This window comes from Barbatula barbatula, assembly GCF_947034865.1.
Source record: "Barbatula barbatula genome assembly, chromosome: 24".
NCBI lineage: Eukaryota > Metazoa > Chordata > Actinopteri > Cypriniformes > Nemacheilidae > Barbatula > Barbatula barbatula.
Window position 1 is genome coordinate 18,442,487 of NC_136787.1, and position 16,573 is coordinate 18,459,059.

Consider the following 16,573-nt stretch of genomic DNA (forward strand, 5'->3'; position numbering starts at 1 on the left):
CAACAAGCCAGCATCTGAACCGCAGCCATGTGCAGTCGCCAGGAGCAACGCTACAGCACCCAAAAGAAATGTAACAAGCGGTAATGTGTTTAATTAGTCATCCACGTGACCTTTCTCTCAGACTTCTGATCTTTTACAATCGGAGGCAGCTCAGAAAGGGACTCTGAATAGGATTACTGCCGGCTAACATCACTCCGACAGTAGACTAAAAACAAACACGGCTTTGAAGGTGACGAACGCCGAGTGACTGGACAGGGGGCAGAAATCCAGCAGCTTGGAGGGGGTCTTGAACGCCACCACCGTACCTGACAGAGAGGACATGGCTACCGACAGAATAAACAGTAGGATTAATGTCTTTCTGAGCGGATCTCTCCCATGGATGTCCCCCTCTTCTCCTTCTAAGGGATTATCTGTCAGACCCTGGCTGAAACACCACGCCAGACACCCGGCTCTCTCGCTCCCGTTATTGGCACGGCTCTCTGTCACAGCGCCGACTCCTCCTTCAGGCCAGATCGGTTTATCATTAACCCGCCCCAACGGTGAGTAATGTGAAGTAGTCAAGGACAATGACAAAATGACCTTTCGACTGCGTGCGAGATGGCCGAACACCACTACACTTCCGCGATGCCTCTACACAAGCATATCTGATGACCCCCCATCCCTGACAAATCCGCCCCCGGGGAGCTTCCCAGACACGGATACCCCTGTCTATTGTAATTGATCATTGGCCGTCAGCTGGCAGGTAGAGCTGCAGTGCACTATGGGACCTGCAAAGAAAGGGACCGGGGAGATAATGATTTAAGTGACTTTGTGGAGGTCAAGGGTTCAAGACTGAGGTCGCAGGGGACTCTTGTTTGGTTTACTTTGTCAGTGCCAAATCACGACAACCACTCCGCTCGTTCAACAATGACTCCGGGTTCTTTTGTTCTCTGATATCTCTCTCTTTGCACTTTGTATTGACGGAAAAATTCTGCTTCGGCAAAACTGCGTTTCATCCCATCATTATAAATCAGCCTGTTAAGAGTTATAAAATTTTAAAGAGCTGCTCTCTGGATTCACTCTTGGGTCTCCATTAAAGAGACTGGAACGGATGACAGCCAGTGTGGAAGCGAAGCGAGCCGCTCAACGACTTCTGCATTATCTAGCAACATCGCATCCTAAAACAGAAAGAATCAAAATTCAAACACATGGCTCTTGTCTAACAGATCATCTGTGCATGTTATACAAAATGTTTGTTTTGTTCGCTTTTAACAAAACGTAAGAACTTGCTCTGCTTTGAAATGACATCACCAAGCTTTTATTTTCAGCCGCTCCAACCAGCTGTCAGAGACACTACTGTTCACAATAGATCAAATAATCCTGTCCACTTTTCTCGTGCTGTATTCATTTCACACAGAAATAGCCACATTACAGAAGCAAAAGGGATTGCTCAAGTAGCGTGATGTTTACTATTTGTTGCATACATAAAGACTAAAAATACTGTGCTTATTTACATTGATGTACCACCCATAATCAGATATCTTTAAGACTCCAGAATAAAAATCACAGTCACCATTAGTGATTAGATAATGAAATAAAATAATACTACGTTGTTTTATTTATAATAATAATAATAATAAATAACGAGTTTCAGGAACTAAACTACTACCCATCCTGGCAAGCTCTGAGAAACTGTAAGGCCTGTAACCGGATCTTCGCCACAGCGCAGTTTCTCACAGAGCAGTCTCTCATCTCCTGGCAGAATGCAGAGTGAACATCATCATGTAAAGTGAGATGCAGAAATCTAGTGATTATAGCAACCCCCACCCAACCCCCCCGACGCTATCTCTACACATTAACCCCATTACACACATTCCTCTGTCTACATGCCCAAATTCACTAAAATGATCAGAGGAAATGGAAAATGTCACTGCAAAAGGAATTCACTGTACGTCTCCGTCACTTTAAAGGTAAAGTGTGTACTTTAAATGCCATTTTAACGTTCTTATATCGCATCTTATTATGCAGGCTAAACAATTCTGGTTAAGCCCTTTGTAGCCTGATTTCCCGATGAGAGTAAACACTGCGACTCTCTGCTGCTTTCAGAATTAGCCGGACACACTAACACTTGCTTTATAGACTGAAGTGGAGAGATTTTCAAAGTCTTTTCTCAGCTGCAGTGAGAAATGAGAGCAGGAGATTATAAGCCTGGTGTGGTCTCTGGTATATTCTTGGCAGTGGAATGAAGACGGATAGCCAGTACGAAAGGCTGAAGGAAAAAGGAGGGGTGGAGGAAAGAGAGGGAGAGAAAAACAGGCCACGCTGTTGGGCGTGGAGCACAATAGGGATGAAATATGGTGGCGAGAAAAAAGATGCTGATTAGTGGAAGGCTTCCCGGAAAGATCTACCAACCCTGCAACAGAACTCCTCCTCACAAAGATGCTTAGCACGGCACCCTGTGGCTTCGGGGAGATTTTCGCCCAGTGCTCCATCCCAGCTTCCGGCTCGGCTCTTAATCTGGGTATCGCGAGCCTTCGGGGCTGCGGAGGCTGCGATTAACGACGGCAGGGAGATTGTAAGGTCCTAATAGTTACAGCCTCCAAGTGATGTAACACAATTACAGAGGCTGCAGAAGACGAGCTAATGTGCATGAGACTAGCTGCCTGATATGGATCAGGTATTGAGTCGGCTGTTTTTAATTCACTTTCCAGCACAAAAACGGGGGCATTAGTTAGATTAGATGGGCCGAGGAGGGGAGGGCGGGTGAGGCCCAGCGGAGGGAAAGTGAATTTGTTTAGTGCCGCCTGTCAATTACCATCTGAAACCTTTTGTAGAACGGTTATTTATCTTCAGAGGAGGAGAAAAAGACGACAAGACACAACAAGCCCTGAATACAATTAATACAGCGACGGTCCACTGATGAGGGCCACTCACGACACTAGGCAAAGCCATCTGGGTTATGACCATCAAAATGATGTATGAGGCCACGTCCAACCCTCTTCTGATCACAGCATAAAAGTGAGATACACCTTCTATAGAAATACAGGAATAAAAGCAAACTAGATTCAGATGTGACAGTAAAAAACAGCATTTAAAGTTTCTGTTGTAGGCCTGCAGGCTTAAAGAAGTGAGAAACTTTTTCTGTAAAAATAAACCCCTTAAAAAAAGTGGCAATGTTAAGCAGTGTGTGCTGAATTAATTGCAAACATTTCAATACAGTACTCACCTTGCAAGCGGCATACAGTAAATATATGAGCCACGACACAGCTTGGGAAAATGAGCGTGTGCAGCCCACAGAAATGTGTCTTTTTATCAAACAGATGCATGAAAATTCCTGCGCCCAGCTGAGAAAATGAAGGCGAACAAATGATCAAAACATAAAATGCAGCGGCGTGTGCGGAAACAATGCTGCACCAATCTGCATACAGCCTACGTTTCATATGCTTCAGTGTTCTTAAAGAACCTTGCAACTCAGAAATGTTATTTTATGAGCATTTAAAAAAAACATTCAAATCGAATGAGGTGTTCATGTGTTGGTGAATGCAAATGGAAACGATTGAGAAGTTCACCATGAGACGACTCCATTTAACAAATCATTATCTGCTTCATCTTTTCCATATCTGCGGAGAAACTCAAACCTAATTTTTTCCGTTCACAAACAGCTCTTACTGCACGTTCAGCTGGCTAAATAGAAAAGAAAATGGGGCTACTGTTTCCCCTCACAACCCACACGCAAGTAATCGCAACAATATGGGGGGAAATCCAGCCATGGGACGCCATGCCAGCTCAATGATATAAAGTTACTGTGGCTGAGGGGAAAATGGTTTTTATCATTTGCAGGTTTTGTGTAGCCCAGAGACCAGCGCTGAACAGAGAACAAGCATTTGTGCCGAGTTCCTCATCTGAAAACGGCCATCACAATCTATCAATCACAAACTCACAGCATGTCAATGCAAATTAAGCTGCGCTGCTGGTGACCCTTTGGAGACGTAATGCTCCTTTTTCTGTTAAACATTACAGAAGCATCACGTAAAGGCATAAACAGATGAAGAATCTGATATGTGCCAGAAACAATTATCCAACACAACATTTGCAAAGCTTGCTTTAACTACAACTATACAAACAAATATAAAGCCTCAAATTAGCTAACTAAATTCAAACTAAAACTTTAATCCTGTTACTTATTCCAGAGAATTTAGAAAACATGTTTTTAATAAGAAACTATTCATATTAATGTAAAATATTTATTTCACAAAACAGCCAAGTCATGGCTTAAAACTGCATCCACTCGTGTACATCTTATAAATTCAAGTTCTGTTTTGTTTCCTTCTGTGGAGGCAGTCGATCACCGGTGACCCTCTTGACACCATTGACTTCTGAAAAATGGACAGCCCAAAAGTCTTGGCTCTTAAATGTCTCTCACTTCAATTTTACTGACTGTTTACTCTTGAGACTCTGAGCAAAGATTGCAGAAATACTATCCTGTGTTCTGTCAGATTCCATTCAAAACAAACAAGAGAGAGAAAACACAAGTGCAGGGCTAAAAAGTAAATATTCATTCCCATATTTCATGTGCCTACGTCGCTAAAATTCAATCAGTGTGGAAACAACTGCCAGAATGAGCAATCGGCTGAAACCAGACGCGGCCTGTCCTCTGTATTTCTTACTTTCTAACTAAACCCAGCACAAAAGAGATCAGATTACCACACAAAATCATTTGCACATGACAAGAAGCAACTGGAAAAGAGAATCGTGTAGATGTGCTGGGGCTTTTGTATCCTTCTAAGCTAAGCGGTCTCGTATTGTTTTGCAGACTTTTATTTCCATGCACAAATGCAAAAACAAAAAGCGGTATAGCAGCGGTTTATGTATTTGAATCCGTCAGATTGGGTTCAGGGAGAAACTGGAGAGTTTCTGTGATCTAAACTTCGCTTTTCTCCTTTTCCTATCTGGCCCAAATTGTTGCTTTTTTTTGCCGCAGCACCTCAGCGCTGGAACACGACGGCATAACAACAATAAAGCACAAAAATGTAACCCGTAAAGAGCAGAACTTCTGCAGCTTTATTGAAAGAACAACCTTGTCGAGATTTACTGACATGTTTTCTCACAAACGTGATGTAAAAGTGCGCAGCGGGATGAGATTTATGTGCGTGGCTACTGAAGGAAAGCATTCAAGGGGCTGTAACTCAAATCGCCCTGAAACGGCAGCAGCGTTCTACGAACTTATGAATGAGCATGGCGCTGTACTCCTTAAATCGCTGGTCGGGCGCCAAATAAAACTGGCAGGGTCGCACTGTGCCCCTCAGCTAGGAATCGATACATTTCCTGTGTCACGAGTAAATCGCTCATCTTGCGTGAGAGAGTTGGAAAACGGTTCATGCACGCCGTATCAGTGAGCGCTCATTACTGCACGAGTTTATGACCCCAGACTGACAGAAAGATGCGGCCAACTGGATTCTGTAGAAAGACAGAGCTAAAAATGAAACGCATTAATAATGAATGCAAAAGCGTATCAGTACAGGACATGCACATTAACAGATCACCACTGACACTAGGGGGAGGCGGTGTGAAAAATTCTTACGTCACAGTGTGCGTCGTTTTATATAAAGGTAGATATTTTACAGGAAATTGAATGAGAAAGAAGCAATAAGTATTTTTGGAAACTACTGTCATGTCTACTTTTCCATTTGTCAAACTGGACACAAACCAAAAGACAATTTTTTGGACAAATGACATGACTCCACAAACAACAAACAGACAAGGTAAAAAAGACAAGATGAGTCACAATAAACATAGTTTTTCTGAATGGCTACATCCACTGTAATATAAAAAACAAGCGCAATCTCTTCCATGTTACATTTTTGTTTTGTCACACTCACCGTCGAACCACCCGGCACTCACTGAATCGGAGCTCTAGCACTTTCTAAATGGAAAAAGTTGCAAAAGCTTTAGCCTAAAGATGTCCAAAGATGCTTTTTCTGATGTCCTGCGCTCAGAAATTGTTGTCAATAACAGGTAGTCACTTTGTCCCTGTACCTTCACTCAGAAGTGTTCACTCTCTTCTTCATCCCACCCATTCACCACTTCCATTATGTTTCCTATCACTTTAGGCTAGGATCCATTATTTATCTCCTAGTCTATGTTTGGAGGGCTTCCTCTGGGCAGATCAACTGCTGTTGTTCAGAATCTGAAACCCATGTACAAAACAGAATTATTAATCCTTGCAGTTTTCTGTTTTATTTGACGTTTAACTGCCAGATTTGAACAGAACCAAACTGATTCTTTCTGAGTTGTGTCTTTTTGGCTATACGTGTCGAAATTATAAACAGTTTTGGGAAACTGCCCACCTGCTGTAACCCACCACAAAGAATGTCCTGCAATAAGGAAGGTTAATGCTCTGCTCGTCTCTGGCATGTAATTTCAATGTCCTCTATTCTTTAATGTGCAACGTGCGAGCATGGAATTGTTGTGATAAGCTTTTCCCTACGGGTACAAGCACATCAGGTCATGCAGAAAGCCTTCATTAAGGAGACTTACTACTGTACAATTCTCAATCGGGCTCCCGCAAAATTAGCCCCAGCGAGAATGCCCCAGTTAAGCACTCGTGGCTGTCAGGACCCAGGGGAACCGGGCCCCGAGATGTGACTAAACATGAAAGTGCTGAGTTTGGGTTTACCGTGTGATATCGAGCTCAGATAAACTAATGGTCCAAATGCTACAACCACAGCGCAACTGCTTGTATATGAAAAAAAGAGCTTTTGAAGATTTAGAGAATATAAGAGGGAAAAGAACACAAGCCCTCCGTTTCTGCATTTGGAAACACTGCGACACGAGGAACAACATGAATCAAAGATAAAAGAAACACCACGCAGATAAATTACGATCCTGATTCTTTGTTCTGCACCAGATAATACTGAGACACAGCTTTTCACATTTCCTGACGTCGAATGAGAATCCAGCCTCCGATGGATCGCCCAATATGTGGCTCTAATTTAATACCTCATTTAACCGGCAGAAAAAACAACATTAAGCATTGACATTGTGACACTCACGCACTGAAGCCTTCCCGTAATGGCCCGTACAGTTTAAGATTCTCGCTGCCGGTTTTGTAGCAGACTAAAAATAAGAAATATGGGAGGAATTATCCAGGAGATTGATTCTGGAGAGATGAATGTGTGGTATTCATGCATCTTTATCTGACAGGGCTTGAGCTCTCCAAGCCTTGGGTTTAGTTATTCTCTCTGACAAAACATGTTTGGGCCAGGTTGAGGATCTGTCAGGAGACGAGCACTTCATCACTGTCTAATGGAGAACTGATAGGCTCCAGAAACCAGACGCCGGGACCAGTCTGAAAGCCCCAAACGGAGAATAATTACCTGCAAAATTTCCTCCAGCCGAGTAGTTCCCCAACGTGCACGGGGTCTGTCTCATATGCACCCCTTTACACCACCCCAAAAAAACAGCACAAACTTACAAATTACCATGATTTCAGATTTTAACAACATTTTGCATTTCTAAAGATGACGTTTTGGATGACGTGACCACCTTTATACCATTTTTACCACCTTTATTACCACCTTTAAAACTTTATACCATTTTCCTGTTTAAAAAGTCTCACGCTAAGCCCCCCCACCAATAAAATATCTAACACTCCAAATTACCAAAGCAAAATACACTTTTACATACCAAACTCCATTCGCTTCAAAGCACCTGACCACGCTAATAAAAACAACTGCAGGTCTGTGCGTTTAACATGGTGCACAACTCATGTAAGCTTACCCTAAATAAGGAGGCCGCCCTAAAGCAGGCTTTCTCTAACTACCCATCATAGGCCAGACCCTCTTAAAGACCTTCATGCCCTCTTTTTAGCCCCAAATTTATTGCCAAGTCAACAGTACACTGACCTCTTATCATCTCTGGCTGCATGGGGCCTGTAATGGAAAGCAGAATCCAGTGAAAACCTCAAAGTACCACGTAAATGTATGTTCTTATTTAAGCCCCATAAAAACAGGAAAGCACAAACATTTTATCTGTGCTATGCTTTCATCTGCTGTCTGCCGAGCTAAAGAATAACAGAGCCGGGAGGCTGATAAAGTGAAGATAGGAAATGGAAACGCGTGGGTCTCATGTTCCCATGATTCCCAGTCTTCCTCTAAGGTGAACGGCATTACCAGACCTTTCATCACACAAGACTCCTACCTCGCCCACATCAGTGCACAAACAAAAACCTCATCCGCCGATGGTCAATTTGGCAGTCGCTCAAGCATTTCGCATTAGCTAAGAATACCAATCATTTGCCAAGGGTCATTGTGGGATCTTCATAGCTATTTACAGATTTATATAATATAATTTGTTATTTTGACTGATGTACACAAGCACACGCTATACACAGTTGGCTTTGTTAGTCAGAAGGCATTATGGGTGAATGTATAAAGGTTTAGTAATATGATGTTTTAATGGACTGCTGGTAAATTCACAATTCTACCAGCAGGCATCCTGTAAGTTTGGGTAGCGCTTTGTGTCTACAGGGAGAGCCATCACACGACTAAAAGCAAAGCTACTGATGCTGTTTCTGGTGGGCTCGGGTGCTTTTTGTAGTAGCAGCCCATGCATGCTATATGTGAAAAAAAGTGTTTTGCTATTAAGCCACAATGACAAGAAAAAACGCAAGTACAACTACTCGAGATGACAGTGCTTTTAATACAGGCCGCTGTTGCTCTGTCTGTACCAGACGAGTCATGCCAACATTTTGCTTCATTTAAGGAGGTTAGAAGGGACGCGTGTTAGCTTGCGGGCACCAAACAGCCTGAAGTTCGTTAAGAATATGCATTAACATTTTACTATTCTCAAAATCTTGACTCATAGTGTCAAGATTAGTGTTTTTCAGGGTTAGGTAATGTTACTAAACTTTCCTGTACTCTTTATGCTGTGGACATGAATGATAATTCAAAATGTACTGCTATTACTATTACACATGATCAAACCTACGATTGGACAATAAAGAGGACAAAATTATTACTTGGACTTCAATTGACAAAAGATGCCAGAATAAGGACGTGCTCATTCGATTTTGGCCATCAAAACAACCTAGCAACTACATAGCAACACCCTGACATTTATGCACTTGGCAGACGCTTTAATCCAAAGCGATGACAACCATATGTCACCCTAGCATCCTGACAGCACCACTTATATATTCAACTAAAGGTCTGTTTGAAAATTCAAGGTTTCTTTCCATGCTTTTCTTAACCTGTGTTAAAGTCAAATGACATCAACCTGACATTTCCACATTTCCCAGCAAATTATAATTCATTATTATATGCCATTTTCAATTCAGGTAAAGTGACAGTTAAGAACACAAATTGATTACTCTCAAAAACAAAAAAGTTACTAACTGCAGCTTTAAACAAACGTGGTATACATATAAACTTCACAAATAGACACCGGGACATGGTGTCCAGCGCAAAAACTTGAACCCCATCACTCAAACCGTTAAGGAGACATCATGTCACTATCCGCTGCCATAACTGCCCTCAGTAAAGCCCTTTGACTGGTAATAACTCTCATCTCTCTCTCCATTTCCTGGTCACAATTACCCTCTCCGTGAGGAGTATAGGCTGTAAATTACATTTCTCTGATCCTCTGCTATAATTGGACACCGAGGATTCTCAGAGCAGCAGCATTTCTGTAAGTGGAAAACAAAGAAGCTCTGAGCGTTTCGGTTTGGATTTCACAGCGCGAGTCAATGCGACTCATTACATTAAAAGAAAGGTGTAATAGCACTACATATTCAATAAAACGGCCAGACGTCACCACCCCGCCCGGCAGAGTGCTCCGAACGCAAGTGCCTGTGTCATTATGGAATAGGGGATCTGTTGACAGACAGGCCAGTCACTTCACTTCTGCACCGGAATGCTTGTGAAGTACCTGTACTCGAGCCGGGCTTCACTAATGGACTGCTAATAGAACCTGATGCTGCACTTTGATGCGCTCCTTGTAGTTTGCAAGGTGACAACATGTGATTAATTGCACTCGCTAGACTCTCCATTCATTTTAGCTTTTTTATAGACAGAATAAAGGCGAAGGGACCATCATTGCCGTGACTTTGCTCGCTCGCCTAGCCACACAGCTGGATGTGGCGCAATTTCGCCGCAGACAATGCAGCGCGCGTACTGTAATTCATCTTTTTCGCTGCCTGGAACGCTACGTGACGTCAAGAGAGGAGAGCTGCAACCTCAGCACGCTTTTCACAGCAATTATACCAAAAAAATACCCTCAGCAGGGGGGAAGGCCAACAAACAGCATGCAATGCTGACGCCCACAAGGCGATGAAGTAGACTCAACTTTGTAATTTCTGATGACACCATGTTTGCCTTGACCTTTACCTTCACCTGCACGTGACTGTGTGTGTATGCATTGGTTCTCATTTTCTCACCCAAACTACCTATGAAACATCCTATTTCGTGTAATCCTAAGGGAATTACGGAAACATTGTGGCACTAGGTCATACTGCAGTAACCGCTCACTGCACAATGCCGTCTTTGTGTTTTCCAAACGCATTTGGAGAATGACCATGATGGCTGTAACCTTAGTAGTGCCCATGAGACCCAACCGTTGAGGCAATGAGGGAAGTGGTTAGAGTAATGATGATCGCAATAACATTCTCACTTATCCAGAATTTTTACGCCTACCATTCCTACTGAGCTGCATTGGTTCTGAGCTAGTGCACAGCTTGAAACATGAAAATATTCATGACAAAATCCATAAACAAAGCTCTGAGGACACATAACATATAGAGTAAGATTGAGTTATGAGAAAAGACACGGAAAAAGTGAACTCATGCTATGACCGAGTCTACGGGCTGTGGGTTTGCTTTGCTATGTTTTTTGAAGGTAATTATGTGTATAAGAGCACAAACAAGGAGCCTTTGTTTGTCTATGAAGAGGACAGAGCATCGCATTTGAACTCACAGCATACACCAATTCTGCTCGGGTTTTACATGCGCTTTAGCTGCCAAACGGAAGAGTGAAAAAAATGCAACACGGAGAACAAAAGTGAACAAGTATGGATTATACACATGTAGGATCTCCTGCTTTCACCAACAAAGGATCGGCATATTTAAACAGACAGCCGGTCTACTTCAGCCCCTAAATCCACACGCCCGTCTGCTGTTAAAAGGATGACAAGATCGTCTTGTGCCCCAGCATTGTCAAGGGTTCTCCGGGGGTGAACGGCACAATTTCTATCCACTTCCTCCCTCTTGACTTAGACTGTCGCTTCATATTCATACTCAGGCAATAGGGGACGCTTCTGCCTGTAATTTTACTGTACTTGGAGTGATTCAGGCACTTCCACACTCTGCCGTTCTCTCTTTACAGCACTCGCTTCCTCGTACTGGGACAAGTGGGAATTCACACACTTAATTAAAACAAGGATATCAACAGTGAAAAATAGAGGGATGGGAGAAATGGCGGAGAAGTGTTTTTTTCCATGTAGAATAACCCCTAACTGCTTAATACGGGTATTAAAGCAATAAGTGAACTGGGCAGTTATTTAACAACGAAAACATCCCCATGTGAACTGGAAGTGTGTAGCTCATTAGTATCCAAAAACCTATGGCCCATTAATTAAGTCGCAAACAATGTTCTCCCGAATATCGACTTCTTAATGGACACAAAGTGACTTGGTTCGTGTTCCTATTACAGTCAATGCCATTGGCCTCAGAGGGGTTTAGGAATGGGGCTTATGTCATCCCGCATGCCCTTCAGACCTTGGAGCTGGATAGTTTTCCCCCATCCTTTCCTTGTTTCACATTAACTATGCACAATTGTCGAGTGGAGCTTTGCCCGGCTGGATAAGGTTTCCGACAATCCAATTCCCGAGAGGACCGTCATAACAATGTTTTTGGAGTTTCATTGTGCGCCCAATGCTTCCATGCGACACCTAGAAACATCACTTGAATGTCACATTCAATTCAGTAATTAAATGGGACTAAACCTGAGAAAATCTGAGTATTGTAGCTCAATATAACTGTCCCAGCTTTGTAAATGATCACCAAAAAGCTACACGATAAGCAGAATTCAGCCACCTGCACTATATATAAACCACTGAGGGAGGTTTAAGCCAATGTCAAACATCGCTAGAAAAAGATTTGAGGAGGTCTTTGTGCCATCCCCTTGTGTGAAGATGGCTGCCACTGTACTTATGCAACTATTATTCAGCTAGATTTCTTTAATGGAGGCTCTACACTCCATTTCACTTAACGACAAAACAACAAGGACGAACAGCACAAGGTTTCTGGTGTCATCTGACCGGTGCCACACACAAAAAAAACCACTTTAAGACATCTTAAGAGTAGAGAAAGCACTTAAAAATATCACAGCATTGCGCCCAGGGGAAAAATAAAAATAAATAATTACTATGCAATGAAAGCATGGCGCTCTACACTAAAGCAAAACACTAACAAAATAAATGTTTTGTTTACCATTAATATAAGAATTATAAACAAATTGGCCAAATGTAGACTCTTCGTAGTATATAAACATTTGCACAGAATTAGGCTGTACCTGATATATTGTGGTTTGAAGCAATGCCCCTGTTTCTCTGATTTCCTCAAGATATCCCAACTGGAACATTCATTTGGAATTTTGCTATTAGGGCCATCATGTAAAATACAATAACTGTAATATACAACCAAGTCATTACTTTCTCCCTAGATGGTACGCATACATTTGAAGTGTTTCATGCCATTAAGTCCTTATTTTCACCATTTTGTTGCAAATCTATCCTAAACAACACAGAAACATCGGATTCAATGTAATCACTGATTTACTGCTTCAGAAAATTCGTACGTTAATGAAATAAATCTGCAGTTTGATCATAATCGCACCTCTTGCATGCAGAAAGTTCAACACACGCGCGCGCATTTAAATATGTTCAGTATTAATAATACAATGACTAAAGCCCTATAGACACTAAGCTGACCAGACCAACACATGAAATGTCTCAAATGTGTATCTACATAGTGTGTGTCTATACGGTGAAAAATATCGAAACAAAATAATTTCTAATTTCTAAAAACAAACAGACGCGTTTTCTTATGCCACCGCGCGCTTCATCGCACTTCATGTAACTCCCTAAAAAAACGACATAAAGCTTTACATTAAATTATTTTCTACACAAATGTGACAACAAATGTAACGTTAAAATAAACAGATCCGAGTTTGATACATCTAAAGACAGATCGTTTATTTTCACGATACACGTTTATAGGGCAGTATTGCCACGGTAACGCATTAATTTAATATACATATTAAGAACTACGTATTTTAAGATACTTGTCAAATGTATCCGATTTTAAACCTGCTGTATTTATTATCTGTGAACGCAAAGGAGACGAAATACAAATGTACATCATTTACGAATTAATTCCCATGTGTCCGATCATGCTTGAAGTTAAAAGACTCACATTAAGGACACGTTATAATGTATAAATGTCTAAATTGTTTACATCTGCTCGAGGATAAACTGTACGTCTGAATGTGCCTGACAAACTTTTCCCAAATGAATCCAGCGGTTATCAGAATTATTAGACAGATTCGCAAACTTCATAACTTCCACGCGCTTCGGTGTTTCACCTGCCGTTCGCGAAGAGACTCTGTGTTCATAATAATATAAATAACACGGGCTTGTGCTTTCTTACCTTGAGCTGTTCCGATGCTAACGAGCGATAAAAGAATAAAAAACAGCACAGTGATCGTGTGTAAGAATCCCGCTGCGCCTCGGACTCCGCTCGCAGTCTGATCACTTCTGCCCATCATCAGATCAGCCGAACACGGCAACAATCCGCCGTCTGATGTCCACCAGGTGATTTTCAGCAGAACGTCTGATAATGTAGTTTACAGTAGAACTAGCCAAATGAAAGACTGTGCCGGAAGGACTACTGTTTGCTGAACGAACGGTTCGTTGGATCCGCTGATTTGTTTACCTCAGATCAATCTTGTAACGGACAGCAGACACCGCCGCCCACTAAACACGCAGTTTTCAGATTTAATATCCTCCGTTTGTCCGTTTCTGCGCAACTTTTCTCTCGCGGCTTCGAAATCGCGGTAAACCGATGGAAAGGTATCAAATCAGCCTTCCTTCGGTGAGTTCATGTTCAGTGAAGTTCCCTCAGCGCGCGCTCCCCGCCATCTGACAGAGATCTGATCCCCGCGCGCGCAGCGGCTCTCTAGCCAATCCGGATTCGCTCCAGTCCGGTGTGTACTGCGCGAGCAAAACCCGGAGCGGAGGAACTCACGAGGAAGGGCTGCGTGATGATCGGACGCGTTATTTACATTTAGTCATTTAGCAGACGCTTTTATCCAAAGCGATTTACAAAATGAGCTATAATGAGATGAGAAACGGTTCCGTGTCTTGTTTGGATATTCCGATCAATTTCTTTAGGGAATTTCAGTAATCTCAGCACTTTGTGACGTGGACAAGCCTACATAATATTATTTATAATTAGTCATATTATTTAATAGATATGATGTGATTAATAACAATTATTTCTATTTCTAATCTGAATAAAGGTTTCTGAACAGTTTGTGTTAAACATTTTTCAGCATAATATGGAAAGTTGAACTGTGCTAACACGAATAGTAAAAAATAGTAGGCTATTAATACTAATATAATATAATAAAGGCTAATATAATAATTAAAAACCTTTGTTATTATTACAATTCAAACTTTGTTAACCACTTTTACTACAGCATGGTTAATTTAGCGTAGGCTATGCATAGGATTTTGTCAAATTATTATTTGTTGAATTTATGCAAATATTGCACAGTTCGATAAAAAAATGTATTTAATTTATTGTCTAAATTGTAGATGTTTCTGTAGCTTAGCTGGTAGAGGATTGTGTACAAACCCAACACACACTGATTGAAACTTCGATAAAAGCATCCGCCAAATCCATAAACAGATTTTATTATCTTTATAATGTTTATTTAATTATAATTGGTTAAATTCTGATTTCGAATTCTATATACAAAGGGAAGCTGGGGAACAACTGTGTTGGTTAATGTTTTACTCTTGGTTCTGATCCATACCCCAAAGTAAACAAGGGAAAAACAAACCTAGAACCTAATCAAGAAAACTCTTTTTCCTCCTTTAAGTAGATTTGCTTTCCTTATCATGGCCCTCCTGTTATTCATTTAGCCACGCTAATTGCCCAAAACACGCTCTCTAGTCAGAAGGCTGGATCAATAATTATGACAGGAAGAGAGCCACAAACCATGATAACTGAAGTGAGATGGCAGATTTCGCCGCCTGCACGCCGAGCCTGTCGTCTGGCCTCCTGATAAGAGTAAATGTGTGTTGATCCAGCATGATCAATCTTCTCTATCTTAAGTTATTTTGTTTTTACAACTACATAGCATTATTAGTCTCTGTGCACAACAAAGGATGATGTCATGCTTAATGGGAAGCGAACACCGCAGGGTCAACCCCAGGTAGGGCCGTCCTAAAATCTGGAGAGCTGCCTAAATTCCAGTCCTACTCGATCAGCATTGTGCCCTGGAGCCAGACACTTAACCCCAGGTTGCTTCAAGAAGGCACTTCCTGCATTTAGTGTTCTGCGAGTCATTTAGATGGAACATCTGCTGAATGGTCAGTAAAAGAAACATTGCTCGCTTTGTTTGATTTAAATGTATTAATACATATTTTAGAGTGCAGTTTATATTCATTAGATAACCACTGCATTGTCAATAGGAACAAGACCGTCAAGTTTTTCCCTAAAGCTGCACATTTTGTTCCGTGTAAAGTACAGTCTCTATAAATATTATGGAATTCTCTAATGTTTACCGACAGAGGTAATGTTGTTTACTGCGGGAGCTCGGCAAATAAGATCATACCGCCTTTAATCTTAGTGAGTGACAACTCAGAAAACCCATTTACTTGGGTAGCGGTTAACATCATGGGTGGCCCGTCTGTGTAATCTCATACATGGAATTCCAAGAGCATGTCTTCCGTGGCTTTGCGATGATTTTCCATGAGCACGCAACTCCGTCTTTGTTGGGCACGGGGCTTTGTTAGGCCACAATGGAGCAGTATGGGCAAAACAAACACACTGCGGTTTTTGTAACAATACAATGGCAAGCATATTGCATTAAATTTGGACACATGTTGTTCATCTTTTAATAAGCAACATCCATCTTTTTAGTGATACAGCAGTCCAGAGTACTACAAAGATGTATGTCTGCCTCACATACACTCAATTTTGGTTTTACTTTGTTTTTTAATGCATGTTCCTCCATGGACCCTAAAAAACAAAAAGAACCAAACAAAGAACATGTTCAGAGTTTCCAAGAGTCCTGTGACACGATGCTCTCACTCAACACCACAGGTGACACACCATGACATCATTTCCTCTCTTCGCTGTTCTCGACGAGAAGCTGCAACATGACATAATCCGTCCCCTTTCACAGAGTTATTTGGCCTGTAAAGCTCTTATAACTGCTGGTTAAATCAAGCGTAACAGTCAACTGAACTGGCTGCCCTTAAGGGATGGGTTTCTCCAGCACATTCTCAGCGTCTTTGTTGTGGACATATC

General features: G+C 41.7%; 1 protein-coding gene across 1 annotated transcript in view; it reads right to left on the reverse strand.

Annotated features, from left to right (window-relative positions):
* The window catches only part of unc5cb (unc-5 netrin receptor Cb), a 104,064-nt gene extending 89,818 nt beyond the window's left edge, over nucleotides 1-14,246 (reverse strand). Inside the window, exon 1 of the mRNA XM_079448899.1 lies at nucleotides 13,682-14,246. Within this exon, the coding sequence (XP_079305025.1) occupies nucleotides 13,682-13,799 (118 nt within the window). The 5' untranslated portion in view covers nucleotides 13,800-14,246. The remainder of the gene's footprint in view (nucleotides 1-13,681) is intronic.
* Nucleotides 14,247-16,573: the final 2,327 nt, after the last annotated feature.